This window comes from Erythrolamprus reginae, chromosome 1 (genome assembly GCF_031021105.1).
Source record: "Erythrolamprus reginae isolate rEryReg1 chromosome 1, rEryReg1.hap1, whole genome shotgun sequence".
In the NCBI taxonomy this organism is placed as follows: Eukaryota; Metazoa; Chordata; class Lepidosauria; order Squamata; family Dipsadidae; genus Erythrolamprus; species Erythrolamprus reginae.
The window spans coordinates 32,797,665-32,821,420 of record NC_091950.1 but is presented as its reverse complement, the minus strand read 5'-3'; the positions used below and the strand labels follow the sequence as shown (position 1 = coordinate 32,821,420).

At 40.3% G+C, this 23,756-nt stretch overlaps 1 protein-coding gene across 1 annotated transcript in view; it reads left to right on the top strand.

Moving 5' to 3' along the window:
* The window catches only part of MDGA2 (MAM domain containing glycosylphosphatidylinositol anchor 2), a 574,798-nt gene that overhangs the window by 161,929 nt on the left and 389,113 nt on the right, over nucleotides 1–23,756 (top strand). The window contains exon 3 of the mRNA XM_070738239.1: nucleotides 7,625–7,799. Within this exon, the coding sequence (XP_070594340.1) occupies nucleotides 7,625–7,799 (175 nt within the window). The remainder of the gene's footprint in view (nucleotides 1–7,624; nucleotides 7,800–23,756) is intronic.

The following is a 23,756-nucleotide window of genomic DNA, read 5'->3' as shown; positions in this document are numbered from 1 at the left end:
CAGCTGCAAGCTAAGTATCACAGAACTGATAAGGGACTTGTACAAATTACCAGTTTGTTTGGAGACAAGTGTTCTTTGCTACACCAAAAGAGTGCTTCGTTTATTTGCATTTTCGATATAAAGAACATTGTTTTGAATTTTCAAACGTGTGTGTCTGAAATTGTATCTGTGCATTTTCGGGAGGATTCTACCAGAGAGCTCGACAGAACAGGGATGAAGGGGTTATTTCTTTTTCTTGTTATTTCACTTTTTTGGGGGAGGGGTATATTTCCCCCACATGTTTTAATATATTATTTTTTAAATTTTTTAATTTTTTATTTAATTTTATTTTTAACTGAATTTTTCATTTAGGTTCTTGTGCTACTTCCTGTTATGTTATATTAGTAAGTTACTTTTACATATTTAAAATAATTATTAGCAAATTTTTGTCCAATTTTAGATAGGGAGTTGGACTAGAAGATGTCTAAGGTCCTTTCTACGATTCTATGAATATTAGACTTCTTTCACTGTTAACTGCAAGCATCTGATATCTACTCTGTGAATCAAGATGCAGTATGCATCTGTCATTACCAGTTGTATAATGCTAATGCTTGTACAGTACTGATGACTATACATTTATTTAATCCCCCTTTAAAATCAACCTCATTGATTTCTTTGACTATGTCACAAAGGTGTTGGATGAAAGTGGTGCCGTGGATATTGCCTATCTGGACTTCAGCAAAGCTTTTGATACAGTTCCACATAAAGAGCTGATAGATAGATTAAATGTTTTAATTAAAACATTTAAATATGTTAAAGGGTAAAATAAGGTTCAGGAGGGAAGTGTTTTTAATAGGAAAGTGAACAGAAGAACAAGGGGGCACAATCTGAGGTTAGTTGGGGGAAAGACCAGAAGCAACGTGAGAAAATGTTATTTTATTGTAAGAGTAGTAGATGCTTGGAACAAACTTCCAGCAGACGTGGTTGGTAAATCTACATTAACTGAATTTAAACATGTCTGGGATAAACATATATCCATCCTAAGATAAAATACAGGAAATAGTATAAGGGCAGACTAGAGGGACCATGAGGTCTTTTTCTGCCATCAATCTGCTATGTTTCTATGTAACTTAGTGAGGTGCAAGCACCTGGCTAGTATTTCTTTACTCAGATATATTGTTTGAAAGATTAATAATAGGATGAGAGATCAACAAAAAAATTATAAGCAAGTCTTTTTTTTAAAAAAAAATTGGTGATAAATGGGTTAACAGGAAAATAGATATAAGACTATATATATATAAAATATGATCATTGTATAAAAAAACTGGTTTACAATCAATATGTAAAAATAGTTGTGTAATAGAATGTGAGCACAATAAGAATTGTAACACAGATTTGCTACACATCAAAGTTGAATCGTTGGGTATCATCACATCCGATGGCAGTGAATTGCAGAATTGTTCTTGCTAGAATGTTCTTTGGGCTCTCAAATAATACCTTATTTTATATTAAGTAGAGGAATATTGTTTATAATATAGTTTGTCAGTGGAAACATTCTTTCTAAGCCTCTTCTTTAGGCTCACTGAAGCCTGTCTTGAGAAAAACGGTGTCATGTTTTCTTGATGGCATATTCCTGCCTTCATCAATTCTATATTGAATGAAATTCATTTGTCTTCATTCCTACCTTAAACAATCAGTATTGTCAACTGAAAGATGATTTACTCTTTCAATCATTCAGTATTCATGTTTGATTTAAGGTAGCACTTTAAATTCCTGGTTATTTTTCGGTCATTTCAATGTAAAATCAAGGAAGATAACATATATCCATGCTAGCTTTACATATTTATCATTCTCTCTGCATGATCTTGCAATAAAGAGAGGTCAGCCGTACTGTTATACTCTATGGACTGCCACTGTCTTCATGCTGTGTCATTTGCAATAGACATTTTCTGTCTACACAACTGTTTACAAACTGATTTACATTATACCCTGCAGTTTGCAATGGTGAACAGGTGCCCTGAGTTGACCTATATTTTCCTCTTTTCTATATTAGAAAGTAGATGTTAGTTTACAAAATTTAGCAGACATTTTGTTGGATTCCAAACAAGGTAAATTCCTTCAAAATTATTTTAGTAGTGTGATATTTAGTTTGTGCAACCTGGGGTTTCAAAGGAAAGAGTAAATAAGCAAATGTTCTAACCCCAAGCTTTCAATACGAAACAATGATCTTTCATAGATTTCCTTTTCGACATGACTCGAGGCAGAACATGCATTTCTGTATTTCATAGGGAAAAGGGTGTTGTAAACTGTTTAGGTGATTGAGAATCAGCTGTAGTGACAAGTCTTTCCAATCTGTGAAAACTAGAGAGAGATAGGAAATCTGATGTAGATGCCAATGGGAATGGATTTAGAGGTTTCATTAAAATGTTCTCCAGTGTGATTAGAGAAAGCATCAGGAAGAACAATCCAATAATATCCATGATGTTAGATTAACAAATTGCCAAACTGGAAGGATACAGAAATTGATGAAATCTCAGCAGAAAAATGATAAACAACAGAAAAGGAACCTGTGAATTCAATGTATTTAAATTATGTCAGCAAATTTGAACAATGACCAGCATATGAAAATAAGTCATGACTATCACTGTAGGCCAAAGATTGGAAGAAGTCAATCTGCATTCCAATACCAAAAAGAAACTAACAATTTTACAGCAACCTTAATCTCATATGATATCAAAAGTAATGCTTCTTAGGATCAACCAACTCAGTTTTGAAACCTGCATGGAAGGGGACATGCTAGATTTCAAGATGGCTTTAGAAAGGACTAATGAATAAGAGACATGATTGTTGATACAAGTTAAACAAGTTAAGAACTTGTGTTGAGAGTGCACCACTGCAGGCTAACTGCTAGGTGTAGTTCAGCAGTTCAAATCTTACCACCGGCTCAAGGTTGATTCAGCCTTCCATCCTTCCGAGGTGGGTAAAATGAGGATCTAGATTGTTGGGGGAAATATGCTGTGAGCCGCCCCGAGTCCTCGGAGAGGGGCGGCATATAAATCCAATTAAATAAATAAATAAATAAATATTGACATTGATAAATATTTAAACAATATTTAAATTGTTGAAGAAGACTACTAAACATATCATATGTAGCCAGGAAAAAAAAGTTGGATGATAGGACAAATCAATTCATAATTCTCACTAATGGCAAAATGGCTCAAATTATATTATTATATTATTTTAGACATATTTTGCAAATACCTAGTTCTTTTAAGATGTCTATCATGCTGGGAAAAATAGAAGGAAAGATGAGGATAGCTAGCAGCCGAGTGGATAGATTTTTACAGCAGTTAAAACTGCAGTAGAAGGTAATCTGAGGAGAGAGGTTGGTGATAGATAAATCTAGAGAAGGTCTATCCATGATAGACCATGAGGTCACTACACATCAATGCTGATATAATGGCAGATAATGAAATAATGCGAATCACATAAATCAAACCCTTGCACTTTTAGGGGGGGAAACATGAGCAAGTGAAGATACCTCTGCTTTATAAGAGAAATGGAAATAATATATAGAATTCCTTGTCACTCCCCCAAAATGTTGGCTGTGCCTTCCAAAACCTCTCCAAGGTATCTGGCTGAATAATAATCATTCACCGGTGGCATTTTGGAGGCTACAAATTAGATCACTGAAGGTCAAACTCATGATGCCTGGTTCCTGACCTCCACAGATGGTCATTTGTGATGGATGATGGAGAATCAGTAATTCTCTTCTGTACAAACTCCATTTTGTATCATCCAAAACATAAGAATCCGGGTAAATAACCTACTGCTTTCATTTACAAATTGGATTTTTAAAAATCCTAATGAAATGGCTTATTGAATAATTTCACCCTTCTTGCCCACTAAACTCTAACCCTCAGCATTTGTTCCAAGTTGTAGTTCCCATGCATGCATTTAGTAGGACCTGCATAAAGGAAAAATTGAGTAGCGGAGGGGGGAAAAAACACACCACAAACTTTCTGATATTGTATTAAGCATTTATCCGGCAGGACATTCCTTGTTCGGATGATTTAAAACTGCTTCTGACAAGAAGTTTAATAATAGAAAATGCTGACAGTCTGAAATATGGCGGAGGCGGGTAGGTGTGAAGTACCTCTTCTAAAGCTGGCTCTATCACATGTATTCTGAATTATTTGGCAGAACCCATCTATCTGGTTACAAATTTGACACCTGAGTTTCTCAAAATGATGCTACAGAGCACTGCACACCAAGACAAAAGAACAGATTTTTGCTAAACAAATAATTCCCTCACCAGTGTCAAACTATTCACTAAGGCTGCATTATTATTCCTATTAGTCTTCTCATCATTCCTATCACCCATTTCCTCCCACTTATGACTGTATGACTGTAATTTTGTTGCTTGTATCCTTACGATTTGTTCTGTCGGGCTCTCTGGTAGAATCCTCCCAAAAATTCACAGGTGCAAATTTCAGACACACACGTTTGAAAATTCAAAACAATGTTCTTTACAATGAAAATTCACTTAACCTAAGCCTTCTTTTGGTATAGCAAAGAGCACTCGTCTCCAAACAAATTGGTAATTTGTACAAGTCCCTTATCAGTTCTGTGATACTTAGCTTGCAGCTGTGAGGCAATTCACAGTCCTTCTTCTTTCACAAAGTGACACACACTTTGCTCTGGTTTAGTTTCAAAGCGGGGAAAAATCAGCACACAAAAGGTCAAAGTCAGTAAAGCAGTCACGAAACACAACGATCACAATGGCCAAACCCACAGGCTACTCTTTATAGCAGCCTCACTAATTACCACAGCCCCACCCAACCACAGGTGGACTCATTTTCTTTGATAATAATCTCTCAGTTGTTGCTGCCTATGCATCGCTCTCCACATGCGTGGCTGTATCATTAACTCTTGTTCTGAATCCAAGGAGGAGCTAGATAATTGATCTCCTTCTGAGCTGTCTGCCCCACTCTCCTCCTCCCTGTCACTCATGTCTTCTTGAGGAGCCTTCATCAGCAGATTCCACCAAGGGGGGGGGGGAACAGGCCTGCAGCATGTGGATGTCTCCCCCACATCCACAGTCCTTGGGGCAGGAGCTGGGCCAGAGCTAACCACAACACGATTTATATTAATATCGATTGTTTCCTGGTTGCTTATTTGTACCCTATGACAATCATTAAGTGTTGTACCCAGTGATGGGCTACCAAAATGTTCACTACCAGAATGTGGGTGTGGCTTATGCATTTTGTTTCAACATCTTTCAGTGCAAATTGGTGCTCTGGGGGGGGGGAGCTTCATTTTTGTTATCCCATTGCATTCCCTCCTGTCTGGGCAGCAGCCCACCCCTGATTATCTACTATATAAAGTGTGTGTACACACATGCACATACAGCTCTTCTAAAATTATACATATTCAACCTCATTTTCTGTGATAGGAAAAACATACCGAGAGCCCAGAAGGGAAAAAAAGAAAATCAAAATTTTACTACCGGTACTGTGTACCTGACCATACCCATACGAACCCACCACTGGTTGTACCTCATGATTCTTGAGAAATGTATATTTTATTTTATGTACACTAAGCATATATGCACCAAAGACAAATCCCTTGTGTATCCAATCACACTTGGTCAATAAAGAATTCAATTCAATTCTACATGGGGCTACCTTTGAAGAGTGTTCGGAAACTTCAGATCATGTAGAATGCAGTCACGAGAGCTATCATGGGCTTCCCCAGATATGCACATGTGTTGTCAACACTCTGCAGCTTGCACTGGCTGCTGAGCAGTTTCCGGTCACAATTTAAAGTGTTGGTAATGACCTATGAAGCCCTACATGGCATCGGACCAGAATACCTATGCCTGCTGCCGCATGAATCCCAGCAGCCGATTAGGTCCCACAGAGTTGGCCTTCTCCGGGTCCCATCGACTAAACAATGACATCTGGCAGGACCCCGGGGAAGAACCTTCTCTGTGGTGGCCCCAGCCCTCTGGAATCAACTCCCCCCAGAGATTTGAACTGCCCCTACCCTCTTCGCCTTCCGCAAAATGCTAAAGACCCATCTCTGCTGCCAGGTGTGGGGGGATTAATCCCCCACCCTTTTCTCTGGCCTCTATATTGATCAGCTGGACTGAGTGTGTATGATTGTGTAGTTAATGGGGTTTTATACATGTATTTTAATTTAGTTTAAATTTTAATGTTAGATTTGTATTGCATTGTATTGCTGTCTTGTTGTGAGCTGCCCTGAGTCTTCAGAGAGGGCGGCATACAAATCTAATAAATTCAAAATTCAAATTATTCTATTCTATTCTATTCTATTCTACTCTACTCTACTCTACTCTACTCTACTCTACTCTACTCTACTCTACTCTACTCTACTCTACTCTACTCCATTCCATTCTATTCTATTTGTGAGAGTTACCAAGATAGGGTGTACTAACCCCAGCTTGACTAACTTTGCTTTGTGCAAGTCTCAATGAAGTTACAGATAATACAAAATGTTTGAACTCACATTTCTCATGATGGTAATTGTTATTAGATTGCATGTGGTCATAAACATTGTTGCCAAGCTGACATCTTTCTAAAAAAGAAAGTTTTTTTAAGATGATTCCATTTCCTGTAAGGCACTGCTATTTCTGATGATGGGTTTGAACTGTGGCTACAATCACTTTGAGGTGCTCATGAGCATCTTAGAATCCAGTAGGCAATGTGTTCTTTTGAACACAAGATAGGAGTGTAATTAAAGCTCACATCACATAAGTCTAGAATGGGGAAGAAACCCTGGAGTGAGTTTTGAGAGATGGTTAAGCCTATGGGTCCAGCTCTTTGTCTAAATCTTACTCTAATCCCTGTGTCATTTTTTGGGTTATTTAATTTTATTCTTTAATGGGGAGTCACACAAATTCATCCAACATTTTAGGAAGCTATGGTATTGCAAACTTTGAGAACTGGCATATAATCTCATGTGGTCAAAAATAATTGCCGAAACCACAAAGTTTTACAGATACTGTATGAAATCTCTTTTGTGCCTATAGAGCTGATAAGCAGACCAATCTAAATCCTTGACATGTGAACCCTGCCAATGTTATGTATTTTTTCTATTCAATTTTATAAATGTTTTTTTTTTTTGGCTGCAGAAATAATGCAATTTTATTTATAATGAAAAAGTTTGTTCTTTCTAAGGCACAATTTTGTTTTCAATAAAAGGCTCACTTCAGTTCTATCTGAACAGGAAAATACTATAAAATTTGATAACCAATGAAATACATTTCATTAACATTATATTGATTCTAGAAAACTTAGTTCTGCTACATCTATTGCTCTTAAATTCAAAATGGTAAATAACGAAACAATGATATTTGACATCCTGGAAAACAAACTGAGTTTCCATTCCCTATCAGTCTAAATGTGTGCACAATTCGTCCATATTTGATGGAATTACATTGAGTTAGTCATACGTAGCTTTCTTTTTCTGTATGTTTGTAAAATAGTTTCATATCTGCTTCTTGAAGACCTGATGTTCTCCTATCTCCCTGATGTTGGGTGTGTTGCTGTTTTGTGTTTATTGGTGATGAAAAGAAGAGAAGGACCAGCTAAAGTAACACTCTTTTTTGATGCTTGCTCAGATCAGGTGGACAAAAACGGCAGGAAGTGCCTCTGACCGGTTTCAAGACTCGAGTGTTTTTAATGAGACCCTGAGGATCACAAATATACAGCGGCATCAAGGAGGGCGTTACTATTGCAAAGCTGAAAACGGCTTGGGCTCGCCAGCAATCAAGTCAATAAGGGTAGACGTATACTGTAAGTAAATGAATTCCAGATCTCTCTGTTACTAAATTTTCTCTGCTGCTTTAAACTAGGAGGGCTTTGAAGTTGGCAGTCTGGAGTAAAGCAGTTATCTGCCAGTCGAGTTGTTAAAATGTCAAAGAAGTGGCCATTCTTTTTTGGGGGTGGTAGATTTGGACATGGCTGAAATTTATCTTTTGAGAACTTTGAGCTCTATATCCTCACATCTAGCCATCACCAATTTCACAGTGTAAGGAGAAGATTGATTGATGTATCATGCCAGTAAGAATTGAAGCTAGTGAGATTCCCCCAGGAGTAACACTTTTGTCTTTCATAGCACTGTTTTTGGAGGGTTTAAAATAGTATCCACCAGCCAAGTGCTAAAGCTGAATCTCTGGTGAAGGTTCCAGATGTTCTTCCCATTTGATATGTTTTACTTGAGTTTTCATTCTTAGACAATGAATCAATACATTATTTATTATTATTATTTATTAGATTTGTATGCCACCCCTCTCCGTAGACTCGGGGTGGCTCACAATAGTGATAAAAACAATACATAGTAACCAAATCTAATAATTAAAATCTAAAATAACAGTTTTACATGAAAAAGTCTAAAAAACAAACAAAAAACCAGTAGATAAAATACATACACACAGTCATATCATGCACAAACTTACATAGGCAATGGGGGGGGATGTCTCAGTTCCCCCAAGCCTGACGACAGAGGTGGGTTTTAAGGAGTTTACGAAAGGCAAGGAGGGTGGGGGCAGTCCTAATCTCTGGGGGGAGTTGATTCCAGAGAGTCGGAGCCGCCACAGAGAAGGCTTTTCCCCTGGGTCCCACCAGACGACATTGTTTAGTCGACAGGACCCAGAGAAGACCAACTCTGTGGGAACTAACCGGCTGCTGGGCTTCGTGCAGCAGAAGGCGGTCTCGCAGATATCCTGGTCCGGTGCCATGAAGGGCTTTATAGGTCATAAACAACACTGTAATTAATGGCAGTCCTAACCTCTGGAGAGAACACTAAGAGAAGTGCAGATATGTATTTTTGTTTCCAGGAAATAAATGTCATAAAATCGGTAGTTTTAACATTCATTTATTAGCAATGTTTCTCTATGGGTGTGTGGATCTATTCACATATACACTTAAATATTGTGGTGTTACACAAAACCTTTTTCCAAAGTGTTAGGGTTTTTTTAATTAAAAAAAACACTTTTGTCAGAACCAGTGAATCAATGTACTATATTAATTAATTTAAAGCAGTGTTTCTCAATCTCAAATGTGTGGACTTCAGTTCCCAGAATTCACCAGTCACCATAGGAGATTCTGGGAGTTGAAGTCGACACATCTTAAAATTGCAGAGGTTAAGAAATACTGCATTAACACATCTAGTAAAGAGGACCTAGCAATGGTCAGATGCAGCTAAAATAAAACAAACCATGGCTTCTTTAAATAAAATTTAGCTAAATTGCACTCCATCTGTCAATTGCAAAAGGCCGCTTTACTGAGATTGGCAAACATAATTTGCCACTACATCACGCAGTCCTAGGTGCTTGGGAAGCGCCCAACTGGTGATGAAATGCAAAATCCAGCATAGTGATTTCATTTGCTGTCTTGTATTGACATAATAATAATAATAATAATAATAATAATAATAATAATAATAATAATAATAATAATAACCACAGTCAGAACTGCTGGAACTACCACCACTAAGCTAGAAGTTCACATGATATTTTGCTTTACAACATTTTTACTTACTTATTGGTAGAGTTGTTTGTTGTAGTTGGGACATTAAGTGAGGACTACCTATATTTATAGAGACATTTCTTAGAACGCTTAATGACCTGGTCTTTGCTTTCTTCTACTGATTTCCACAGGATGAAAAAAATTACATTCATCCAATAGAAACATTTCTGGGGCAAGGGAGCAACTTCTAAAGAGAAAAAATAAAAGGGACCAATTAATGATTAAATAAGTATCTTCTTGGTGATTCTTATCCCTATCTGATTAGTAACAGAGATTTTTTTAAAAAAATCACATTGGCTGAGATGTGGATTTAAGTAGGTTTTGATCTTAGCAAGTCCTTTGCTTTGAAGAATTGTCACATGGACAGTCTATTTTATTTTAATAAATTAGAAATAATTAAATACAGCTTGTGTGGTTACTCCTCAAATATTGATAATTCCCTAATGGTGGACTTAAATATTATAATTTGGGAGTGATGTTTGTAAAGGCTTAGGGACAGGGAGACATATCCACAGACTGCCAGCAGCTCCGAATCTTCAGATTATACATGAGATGAGACTTGTTCTGGTACTGTGAACTCAGAATTCTTTAAAAATTAATTGGAATCCTTGTAGCTAGGCTCTGGTTGAATGGTTTCAGACATGTCATCTGTCCATCAATGATGTGAGACAATATTTGGGGATCAATTTGACTCAACCTAGGACACTCTTTCTTCTTTCAACAACATTGAAAATTCCTGTTTTTCTTTCTTTAAGCTTCATTTATTAACCTAAGCCATTTGAGCTAGAGATTGGGGAATTTTATACATTTTAAAAGGCAAAGAAGCTTATTAGAATAACAAAGGTAATATATTTTTAAAAAGGGATTCTAGTCTCAGACATATTCCCTGTTCAAAAGAAGTAATTGAGTAGATTTTGAACAAAAGGAGCATTAAGGGATCCCATAAGAATGTATTTTTTTCCTTAATCTTTTTGTGCTACTGATCCATGCAAATTCAGAAGACCAGGAATCATGCTGTGTGTGGTACACAAAGCAAAGAATAGGAAATAATGTGACTCTAGTACTATGGGAGAGAGCAACTCGTATCTTGGACTCTACCATTTGAAGGGGTAATGGAGGACTCGCCTGAATGAATGTTCTTTTATATCAGAAAATAAGAGCATAAAAACATGATAGCATAAGATTGACCTTGCTGGATCAGGCCAAAACCCATCTTAATGTAACATTTTGTTTCTCAGAAGAGCCACTTAGAGGCTTCTGAAGTGTTAACAAGCAGAAGAACTGTTTTTGATCTCAAATTGAGTGCATATGAGTATCAAGTCTAGTAACTCTTGACAAACCTGACCTCTGTGAATTTATCCAATCCTGCTTTAAAGCCAACCAAGTTAATAACTATTCCAGTATTTTACAATGAATTCTGCCAGTTAGCTCTTTACAAATGGGCTGCAGCAGCAGGGACAGATATTTTTTTTTCTTGTTCTCCTCCTCTAAGATTAATGTGTGTCTTATAGCCTGAAAAATATAGTAATTCTACTGAGGCCTGAATCCTGATCAACAGGTGTACAGGTATCTGTGTCATCTAGGGTCTTCTGAAATTCAACCACCTTCTCCGTACTGAAGGAGCGGGTCCAGCAGTCACATGGGTTGCTCATGTCCAATCCGGTGGAACTGAGCCTAGTGTTAAAAAAGCTTGCCGGATCCGCCCCTTCCCCAGAATTCGCTCAGTTCGCATATCCTGCGGTTGTATTGTGATAGCTCGTTCAACATTCTAACACCTTCCCTTCGATCTTTTCCTTCAAAAGTAGTAAGAATTGTTTTACCATTATTATTTACTTGCACTTTAGCGCCAGCCGTTTGTGGCTCGGCTTTTTTCCTTTGGAGAAGTTGCGGTTTCGTTTTCCCCCGGCGGTTTTGCCGTGTACGATCCCCGCTGCCGCTTGTGGATTCCTTTAATCCTTTGGCCTGGAGGTCTTGGTGCAAGTATTGATTTATTGATTTATTGATTCATTATTGTATATTATTAAAGGGCTTAAGAAATACCTCCTGCGGAGTGAGACGTCTTGCTAGTCTCCTGGACTTAGTCGATCGCTTCCCCTTTTAAAAAAATATTACGGAGCGATTTTTCGGCGCGAAGGCCTTCGCGCCCTTTTTTAAATTTAGGCCTCTCGTGTTGGCCTCCTGCCAGCCGCGTAGGCCTCAGTCCACCGCGTGGATCCCGGAGCGGGCCTTGGGACGCCCAGGCTTAATTCTCCACCGGCTAAGCCTCCAACCAGAGTGCCTTGGTTTACTTAATTATAAAGTTTAGGGAGGCTGGCCCCGCTGGATTTGGGGACACGAACTCTGGGTTTGCCCAGATTGCCCTCAAGTCTCAGCAGCTTCGAGGCCTCGAAGCAGGATCCATTCCTCTTGGGAAGTCCTTGAAATTCTTCTCCTTAATTATTCAGTTATTGGCTCAGCCTTGTCCTCTGTTAATTGTCAGACTATGGCTACTTTTCCCAAGAGAGGCACAACTAAAGGTCCCAGAGAGGCCAGGCCTACAGGCGATGAGATTACTAGTATCCCCCAGGCCTCTTCCTCCTCTTCTCCAGGGGCCCGCCCCCCGACCAAGGTCACCAGGGCCGAGAAGAGAAGGGACCTAGCCCTACAAAGAATCCATGACAAATCAGCAAAACGTTTGAAAGTACAGGCCCAAGTACTCAGTAGTCAAGACCCCCCAGAGGCTTCTAGTCTACCTCCTTCTGGGGTCCCTGTGTTATCTCTGGATGAGCCTAACCTAGACAGACCCCAACCTAACCTATGGGGCATAGGTCCAGAGGAACCAGATATTATTGAAGATTCCCCCCAGCCAGGATCCTCCCAGGCCTTTAGGGATTCTTCTGCCATTCCTGCTGATATTTCTAGCTTACCTCCTGAGTTCCAATCTATTTTTACTGTGTTGTCCAAGGCCATTGATGCCAAACTCTCCACCATCAATGAGCTTCCCTTACCTCCTCCTCCTCCTCGTCCCTCCCGCCCCTTGGGTTCTTCCCCAGCGGTTAGAGCTCCTATTCAGGATGATTCAGATTCCTCTCAGGACGAATATGAGGATATGGAGGATGATGAGGATCCCTTTCAAGGCCTCTCAGATGATGAGGAATCCCAAATAAAGGTTCCTTCTCCAATTACTATTTTTCCTTCTCAATTATTCAAATCTCTCCTCCTCAAAGCTAGAATTTCTACGGGATTAGCGGCCCAGGAGAAACAAGCCTCCACTTCCACTGATCCCCCGGAGGAGAATTTACCTTACTTCACAGAGGAACAGGAGGATAACGAGGTAATTCCTATGCCTAAATTGTTTAAAGATGCTTTACTCAAACAGTGGGATTTCCCAGCCTCTGGCCTTAATCCCTCCACCAAGGACAGAAAGTTGTACAAACTTTCCTCTTCCTATGAAGAGCTTCTATCTTTTCCCAAACCGGATGAACCTGTCAAGATCCTTCACTCGGCAGCGGCTGTGCCAGGCGAAGCGGAGGAAGTCCTCCGCCCAGAGGACAAGCGGATTGAACAAATGCTCAAAAGAGGATTCACCGCAGATTCCTGGGCCATTAAGAGTTCTGCAGCAGCTTCCTTTTTCTCCAGAGCCATGCTTCTGTGGCTTCGTCAACTTCAACAGCATATTCCTCCCGATGACTTGAGAGGTCAACAAGACTTCAACAAGGTCTTTGCAGCTGCCCAGTACGTGGCTGATGCCACCTTGCAATCTACTAGATTTTCTGCTAAGTCTATTGCAGCTTCTACAACGGCAAGAAGACTCCTATGGATTCGCCCTTGGCAAGCGGGAGTACGCCAGAAGTGGCAGTTATCCCAGGGACCCTTAAAGCGCGACCTTCTTTTCGGTGATCTTCTGGATCCACTCCTCACGGAAACCACGGACAAGAAGAAAGTTTTGGGTCCAACCACAAAAAAGGCTACCAAAACGCAGTCCTTTCGTCGCCCAGGGCGCCAGCAAGATCAAGCGGCTTCCTATCAGAGATCTCCAGGTCAGTATTCCCCCCGCTTTCGTTCCCAAGGTAGGAACTCCAGGGGCAGAGGTTTTCGCTTCCAAAGGGGAGCGTCCTCTAACAGGGCTTCAAAAAAACCTAGATGGTAATCTTTCCTCAATTCCCATAGGGGGTCGCCTAGCCCATTTCGCCTCTAATTGGCGTCTCTCCTCCAAGGACCCCTGGGTCATTGACACTGTTCAAACAGGCCTTCTTTTAGAATTTATTTCTCCTCCCCCGAAACGTTTTATTTCCTGCCCTTCTCCCAGGTCCTCCTCAGATTGTAACCGTATGGAGGAGGCCATTTCTCATTTATTGTCCATCAGAGCCATTCAACCGGTTCCTTCCGGTCAGAAGGGCCTAGGTTTTTACTCCATCCTATTTATGGTTCCAAAGTCCTCCGGAGGTTGGAGAGCTATTTTGGATTTAAAGAAGCTAAACCTATTCATCAAATATAGGAAGTTTAAGATGCACTCCTTATCTTCTATTTTGGCCGCCATCCACTCGGGAGATTTCATGGTCTCCTTAGACCTCACTGAGGCCTACCTCCACATTCCTATAGCCAAATGCCACAGAAAATGTTTACGTTTTTCCTTTCAAGGCAGGCATTTCCAGTATAGGGCGATGCCATTTGGCCTTTCCTCGGCCCCTCGGGTCTTTACAAAGCTCTTGGGGTCCCTGGCGGCCTATATCCGGGCGTCTCCCATCCACATTTTATGTTATCTTGATGATATTTTGATTCATGGGAACTCCCTAGAGAAAGTGAAAACAGACCTTTCTGTCACCATGTCAGTCCTTCAGGACCATGGATTTTCCATCAACTTTGATAAAAGTCACCTTCAACCTTCCACATCCATCTTACACCTGGGATCCATTATTAATTCAGAATCCTCCCAGGTTTTTCTCTCTCCCGAGAGAAAACTCAGTATAGGGGAGTTAATTTCTAGTATTTTATCTAATTCTTCAGTATCCATAGTAACTCTGTCATCCCTTTTGGGGAAGATGGTGTCATGCATAGGCATCATTCCCTGGGCTCGCCTTCATGCTAGGGAACTCCAGTGGCTCCTATTACCCTTTCAGAGATCGGGGCACAGCAACTCAAATCGTCGCATTGTCATCCCACCAAGTGTTCGCAGATCCTTCAAGTGGTGGAAGTCTCCGGCCATGGACAAAGGATCCCCGTTCAGGTGCCCGGATCAATTTGTCATCACCACAGATGCCAGTCTATCGGGATGGGGCGCCCACGCCCAGGGGATGATAGCCCAGGGCACGTGGTCCCCGGAGGAAGCTTCCAGGCCAATCAATTGGCTAGAGTTAAGAGCCGTTTCCCTGGCTCTGAAGCATTTCTCTCCTCGCATTCCCAACCGGCACGTTCTCATTCTCACCGACAACATTGCCACAAAAAGCCATATCTGCAGACAGGGGGGCACGAGATCCAAGGCCCTCATGAGGGAGGCCCTCAAGTTAGGCCTTTGGGCGGAAAAACATCTTCGGTCGCTCCTAGCCGACCACATCTCGGGGAGCCTCAACGTCCAGGCGGATTGGCTATCTCGAGCAACGATAGACCCAGGAGAGTGGAACCTCCATCAAGACCTGTTCCATCAAATCAGCCTCAGATTCGGCCTACCAATCCTGGATCTCTTCGCGACCAATGCGAACGCCCAACTCCCTCGCTTCTTTTCCAGATTTCCATCCCCGGTAGCGGAAGCAATCAATGCCCTCCGGAGTCCATGGCCTCCAGGCCTACTCTACGCATTTCCTCCAATTCCAATTCTCCCGGACGTGATTCACAAGGTCCTCACCGAGAGGGCCCGAGTAATCTTAATCGCCCCTCATTGGCCCCGCCGGCCCTGGTTCGCGGATCTCCAACAGCTGTCCGTCCAGGACCCTTGGCGACTCCCCGTTTCGGGGGATATGCTGCGGCAGGGGGCCTCATTCCATCCAGGCCCGGAGTGGTTCCACCTCACCGCCTGGCTGTTATCAGGAGAGACTTAGAACTGCGTGGTCATGACCCCGATTCAGTGGAGGTCATTTTAAAGGCCAGAAGGGGTTCGACCAATCGAATCTACGACCACACGTGGTCCAAGTTTCACCAGTGGTGTCTACAGGAAGGTCTCTCTCCTCTGTGCATCCCCATACACAGAATCATTTCCTTCCTTATGCAAGGCTTCCATAAAGGACTTTCCACCAGCACCCTCCGGCGTCATCTGGCAGCCATTTCATCTGTCCTAGGGGGTCCCCGCAGACAGCCTCTCCGATCCTTCCCTGAGGTTCAGGAATTCCTCAAGGGCATAGCCAACCTCAGACCTTCCAAGGTCCACAGGTATCCATCCTGGGATTTGCCACGGGTTCTCCATTCCCTCACGCAGGCACCATACGAACCCCTAAAATCGGCGTCCCTCAGGTACCTATCCTTTAAGGTAGCATTCCTGGTGGCTATTACCTCTGCACGACGCATTTCGGAGTTGGCTGCCCTCTCAATCAGGCAGGACCTTTGTCAATTTCATCAGGACAAGGTAGTCTTGCGACTGGACCCCACCTTCTTACCCAAGGTCAGTTCCATGTTCCACAGAACTCAGGATATTGTCCTACCATCCTTCTGCCTCCAACGAGACCATCCCTTGGCAATTAGATGGCACACCCTGGATCTTATTAGAGCTCTGAGAATCTATATCCAACGCACTGGACCCTTTCGGAGGTCAGAAGCACTGTTTATAGCCTATCACCCCAGAGTCATGGGTGCCAAAGTGTCTTCAACAGTAATAGGCCGTTGGATCAGAGGGACTATATCTAAGGCCTATGAATCGGCCTCCCTCTCAGTTCCAAGGAACATCACAGCGCATTCCACCAGGAGCGCAGCCACCTCGGCCGCTTGGGCGACTCAAGCCCCGTTGGAGGAGGTCTGCAAAGCAGCCACTTGGGCCTCGCCAAATTCCTTCATCAGGCACTACAAGATTGATGCTTACGCTTCAGCGGACGCTGCCTTCGGCAGAAGGGTACTCCAATCCGTTATCTCACACGATAGCAATCTAATCCCTCCCTAGGGACCATCTATTGGGTATGTCCCATGTGACTGCTGGACCCGCTCCTTCAGTACGGAGAATAGGCGTTGATTGCTTACCTGAACGCCTCTTCTCGTACGGTGAGCGGGTACAGCAGTCACTTCCCGCCCTTGTATGTGTCTTCTTTACCTTCTATAATCCCTTTTCCTCTAACAATAAGAGTTGAACACTACAGAGCTTCACAGCTGAGCCTAGTCTATGGATTCGCGAATTCTGGGGAAGGGGCGGATCCGGCAAGCTTTTTTAACACTAGGCTCAGTTCCACCGGATTGGACATGAGCAACCCATGTGACTGCTGTACCCGCTCACCGTACGAGAAGAGGCGTTCAGGTAAGCAATCAACGCCTATTCTCAATTACTTTTCCCTCAAAAGGGAAAAAATTGATAATAGGAAAGAAATGTTTAGAATGGGATCCAGCAACATAGAAACATAGAAACATAGAAGTCTGACGGCAGAAAAAGACCTCATGATCCATCTAGTCTGCCCTTATACTATTTTCTGTATTTTATCTTAGGATGGATCTATGTTTATCCCAGGCATGTTTGAATTCAGTTACTGTGGATTTATCTACCACGTCTGCTGGAAGTTTGTTCCAAGGATCTACTACTCTTTCAGTAAAATAATATTTTCTCATGTTGCTTCTGATCTTTTCCCCAACTATCCTCAGATTGTGTCCCCTTGTTCTTGTGTTCACTTTCCTATTAAAAACACTTCTCTATTTAACCTTTTAACATATTTAAATGTTTCGATCATGCCCCCCCTTTTCCTTCTGTCCTCCAGACTATACAGATTGAGTTCATTAATTCTTTCCTGATATGTTTTATGCTTTTGGGTCTTTGGACCCGTTCAATTTTGTCAATATCTTTTTGTAGGTGAGGTCTCCAGAACTGAACACAGTATTCCAAATGTGGTCTCACTAGCACTCTATATAGCAGGCTCATAATCTCCCTCTTCCTGCTTGTTATACCTCTAGCTATGCTAGAGGTACATGTTTCTTGAGTCCCATACATTGACGAAACATATAACTTTTAATTAAACAACTTTTTCCTCTATGCAGTGTCTCTCTTCCTTTGAGAGATAATGTCAGCTATGCTTCCCTTTAGAGACCAGAAAAGTAAGACTCTGAATCCATTTGAATTATTATTATTATTATTATTATTATTATTATTATTATTATTATTATTAATTAGATTTGTATGCCGCCCCTCTCCGTAGACTCCGTAGAAAGAATACTTTTATGCAACAAAATAAAAGCAAGATCTGAGGGAAAAAGCACACAGATTGCATATACAAAGTTCCCCAAACCCTCTTCATATGCCCTCCCCCCTTGGGCCATCCATCTAATCCCCATGTCTTAAGGTGTCAAGTGAGTGCATCAGCCATTAGGTCTTCCACATCTGGCGCGGTGTAGCCGTTGACCTTGAGTAGGCTGTAAACAGGTCCATGATGCCTAGCTGTGCCAGGGAGAGAATGATGGGACTAACCCTCCCTGAACAGTATTCAAAACTTCAAATGGGTCTTTAAATTTCAGACCTCCAGCATACTTTTCCCCCTCCCAAAACTTCAATTTTTCCTGCCCCCTCCCACCATTATCATGGAAGCAGGACAAGCAGAAATGCAAGGCTGACAGATAATCTATTTTTTTTTTGGGGGGGGGATTTTTTTTTCTTCTCCAATCACGTGTACAAAAAAGAAGGTACCATTAATTTCAAATTAATTTGCAATATATCATTTTTGCAATTTCGGTATACACAGGTTAACCAATGCCACCTCCTTACGATTTAACATCTGGACCAAAAAATAATTATTTAAATTCCTCATATGGTAAAAAAAGACTGTATACATTTTAGGCTGTTACTATTCTTAATCACATCGAATTAATTAGATCGAAATGTTTCAGTTTTCACAAAAGTCTCCTCCATATCAATTTTCATATATAGCGATACCTTGTCTTACAAACTTAATTGGTTCTGGGACGAGGTTCTTAAGGTGAAAAGTTTGTAAAATGAAACAATGTTTCCCATAGGAATCAATGGAAAAGTGATTAATGCGTGCAAGCCCAAAATTCACCCCTTTTGCCAGCCAAGGCACCCGTTTTTGCGCTGCTTGGATTCCCCTGAGGTTCCTCTCCATAGGAAACCCCACCTCTGGACTTCCGTGTTTTTGCGATGCTGCAGGGGAATCCCAGCATCGCAAAAACAAGTGCTTCGCTGGCAACGGAAGTCCGGAGGTGGGGTTTCCCATGGAGAGGAGCCTCGGGGGAATCCCAGCAGCGCAAAAACGGGTGCTTCGCTGGCAACGGAAGTCCGGAGGCAGGGCATCCCAGAAGTGGTGGTGGGTTTGTAAGGTGAAAATAGTTTGTAAGAAGAGGCAAAAAAATCTTAAACCCCGGGTTTGTATCTCAAAAAGTTTGTATGACGAGGCGTTTGTAAGACGAGGTATCACTGTATACTTTAAACCCTCTTTCATAACAAATACAGATAATCCAATGAAGATTAAAAAAAGAAAACAAAGCCTTGTATTCTTCTCAATAAGTGAGGTTATACAGCAACCATTTTCCCCCTATCTAATTATCCAAGAAAGACCAAAACAACTTTGGATAAACTTCCAGTGTGTTCTATTAGTCTTTTTCTACTCAAGTTGCCGGGGCCCAGAGTTGAATGTTAACAAGAACAGTTTTGAATATTTTTGCATACAACTGAAACAAAGTGATGTGAACAGATATACTACTGAATCTTTTTATGGATTTTTTTCCCCCGGCATTGTGTTTTATCAATGCAAATCCAAAAGGAAAGAACAAAAGATGCAAATCACCTGACAAGACTGGAAAATGCCACACGCTGTGTATGTAAAACTGTCTGCATCAAGATGAGCAGTGAAAACAAAGAAGAAGAAATGGGAGAAATGAAAGGGAGGGAGAGGAAAGAAGGAAGGAAGGAAGGAAGGAAGGAAGGAAGGAAGGAAGGAAGGAAGGAAGGAAGGAAGGAAAGAAGGACCTATAAAGCCCTTCATGGCACCGGACCAGATTATCTCAGGGACCACCTTCTGCTGCACGAATCCCAGCGACCAGTTAGGTCCCACAGAGTGGATCTTCTCCGGGTCCTGTCAACCAAACAATGTCTCTTGGCGGGACCCAGGGGAACAGCCTTCTCTGTGGCGGCCCCGGCCCTCTGGAACCAACTCCCCCCAAAGATTAGAATCGCCCCCACCCTCCTTGCCTTTCGTAAGCTACTTAAAACCCACCTCTGCCGTCAGGCATGGGGGAATTGAGATCCTCTTTCCCCAAAGGCCTTTACAATTCTTTTTATTATTATTTAATATATATTTATTAATTTTTTCATTTTTTAAAAAAAAGTACATAATCATATTTACAGATGAATCTACATCGTATATACATTCCCATCGACATTGTCTTCTAATTTCTTTTAGATTTCTTGATGTTTTATTTCAATGCTTCTTTTGAGTTTCTTTTTTTGGTCCATTGGTACCATTTTGTCCAGGTTTCATAATAGTCCGATTCTTTTTGATTATTAAGTTCCATTGTCAATCTGTCCATCTCTGCACAGTCGTATATTTTCTTGATGATTTCATTGTCTTCAGGTGTTTGCGGATTTTTCCAGTTCTGTGCAAATACAATCCTTGCAGCTGTTGTAATATGCAAGCTTAAATATTTTACATTTTTAGAATAGGTACCTCTCATAATACCCAATAGAAAAAATTCTGGCGTATATTCTATTTTTGTATTTGTTATTTGACACAACCAATTATTTATTTTTTTCATTTTTAGAATAGGTACCTCTCATAATACCCAATAGAAAAAATTCTGGCGTATATTCTATTTTTGTATTTGTTATTTGACACAACCAATTATTATTTTTTTCCAGTATTTTCTTGTTTCTGGACATAACCACCACAGGTGAAAGAAGGTGCCTTGAGTGTTTTTACATTTCCAACACATTGGGCTGTAATTTTTGTGCATTTTAGCTAGTCTTTTGGGTGGAAGATGCCAACGGTATAGCATTTTATATTGGTTTTCTTTATATATTGTGGATTTTGCCTTTACAATTCTATGCATGGTATGTATGTATGTATGTATGTATGTATGTTTGGTTTTTATATTAATGGGTTTTTAATCGTTCTTAGTATTGAATTACTATTGTACACTGTTTTATTGTTGCTGTTAGCCGCCCCGAGTCTCCGGAGAGGGGTGGCATACAAATCCAATACATAAAATAAATAAATAAATAAATGAATGAATGAATGAATGAATGAATGAATGAATAAATAAATAAAAGGAAGGAAGTCTCACAAATCCATTTACATACAATTTCAGTCAATCCTAACATCTCAAAATATGGAAAGAAATACAATAGGAAAAGTTGGCTGACAAGAAAACTCTACTGAAGCATCCAAGTACAAGATCTTACTTGCGATGAGTGAATTGCATTGTGTCATTTAATCTAGGTTGAACTAATATGTAATAGTCACATGTATACACATGTGGGCTATGTCTCTTTTGAGTCTTTCCCAAGAAACAGTCAAAAATTATCAGCAGTACCTTTTCCCAAGTGTGCAAGTGACCTTTTCATTAGAAGGTCAATCTGCCTTTTTCAGTGAGAGTGATTGATAGTTTTTATCATTCCACACCTATCCTTTCTCTAATATCTAAGAAATCCTCCTTTTTCTACTATATACACCTCATGCCTCAGTCTGATCATTCTCATGTTATTGGCAGCTGAAGTTTTATTACTATTTTTTAAAAATGACATATCACTTTGAATTTATAAGGCCCTTAATATACTCTATGTCATACTTTAAGCCGCTCCGAGTCTATGGAGAGGAGCGGCATACAAATCTAATTAATGATAATAATAATAATAATAATAATAATAATAATAATAATAATAATAATAATAAATCAATCACATACTCAGCTGCTGCAAAAAGATCGCACAGACTGACTACAAGCATAGACATGATGCTGTGGCACAGATGATCCACTGGAACTTGTGCCAGAACTACCATTTCCAAGTGACAAAGAACTGGTGGGATCATAAGCCCGAAAAAGTGGTCGAAAATGGGCAAACAAAACTACTGTGGAACTTCCGACTTCAGACTGACCGAATTCTGAAGCATAACACAACAGACATCCTGATTGTGGAGAAAAAGAAAGTTTGGATCATCGACATCGCAATCCCAGGGGACAGCAGAATTGAGAAGCAGCTAGAGAAATTAGGGAAATACGAAGATCTAAAAATTGAGCTGCAACGACTCTGGCATAAGCCAGAGAAAGTGGTCTCAGTGGTACTTGGCACGCTGGGCGCAGTGCCAAAGGATCTCAGCGGGCATTTGAAAACCATCAGAATTGACAAAAACTCTATCTGTCAATTGCAAAAGACTGCTTTACTGGGATCGGCAAACATAATTCGCCGCTACATCACGCAGTCCTAAGTGCTTGGGAAGCGCCCGACTGGTGATGAAATACGAAATCCAGCATAGTGATCTCATTTGCTGTGTTGCATTGACATAATAATAATAATAATAATAATAATAATAATAATAATAATAATAATAATAATAATTCAAAGGCAATCAACATTTTCAGGCAGCCCAGTATCAAGCAACATTGAGGAAGCCAAAGGATTTTAATAATAATGCTGATTCAAAGTGACATAATCTACTTCTTAGGAGACGGAAGATGATTAGGTGCAAATTCCTGGAGTATCTCACACACAAAACCAGTCCTTTTAGATGTGTTTATGGGAAGATATATAAGATTATCTGATTACAAAATTTGCCTGATGCCATTTAGAATATTGGCTGCTTAGTGTAATAATCACATTCATTTGGACAATTAAACTTCACATAATTTCCATTTTTCTGAGTTCCGATTCAAGTCAAATGCCTCAGTTTAAATTGGCAGTGGACATTAAATAAGCTTCTAGAAAAAAGACAGCTTTGTGTTTGAATCAATGGTGTCATTTTATATTAGAATGTCATGGGAGGGAGAAATAACTTAATTTCCTTACAAAATCTGATCCATTTGCTCAGGAAGATTACCTACTTTCCTGTCATAACTGGCGCTAAGTCGATATCTAAATGGGACCAATCAGCTTTCCAGATAACTGAGTTGAAATTACATTTTTTTTCCTATTGTGGTGCTCCACTTTTCAAACTTTTTTTTTTAAAGGAAATTCACTTAGCATCAACTCTGCTGTTTTGCTAAGCAAAGCCCTTTTTATTTTTGTAAACCAATAACACACTACTCTATTTGTTTTCAATTCTACTGTTGTATTACTGGCATCATGTTTGCAGTTGGTAGTTTTAATTATTCCTGGGTTTTTTCCCCCTGATTGTTGGGATACAATTGCAATTTTGTTATAACTCTAGGAAAGCCTGAAAGGGTGGACTATGCGTTTCGTATGCAATCAACAAATCAAAATGATAATTGTAAGAGCTATGCAAATTAGTAAAGTTCATTTCAAGATGCCAGTTGAAGAATCAACAATTTGGCTAAGATTTGTAGAAAGTCTACGATGAAGATAAATATTTATTTATTTATTTATTATTCTTTGTCCAATATACAATACATATGGAAGAGAATAGACATTAAGTAATATATATAACGATAGAAAGTAAAAAGAGGAGAAGTAGATGGGAGGGAGAGAATATATATGATATAAGAGATAAAGACAGAAAATATATATATATATATATATATATATATATATATATATATATATATATATATATATAATATAGATAGATAGATAGATAGATAGATAGATAGATAGATAGATAGATAGATAGATAGATAAGGAGAGAATATATATGATATATGAGATAAGGAAAGACAATTGGACAGGGGACGATAGGCACATCAGTGCACTTATATATGCCCCTTACTGGCCTCTTAGGAACCTGGAGAGGTCAATCGTGGAGAGTCTAAGGGAGAAGTGTTGGGGGTTGGGAGTTGACACTATTGAGTCCGGTAATGAGTTCCACGCTTCGACAACTTGATTGTTAAAGTCATATTTTTTACAGTCAAGTTTGGAGCGGTTAATATTAAGTTTGAATCTGTTGTGTGCTCTTGTGTTGTTGCGGTTGAAGCTGAAGTAGTCATTGACCGGAAGGACGTTGC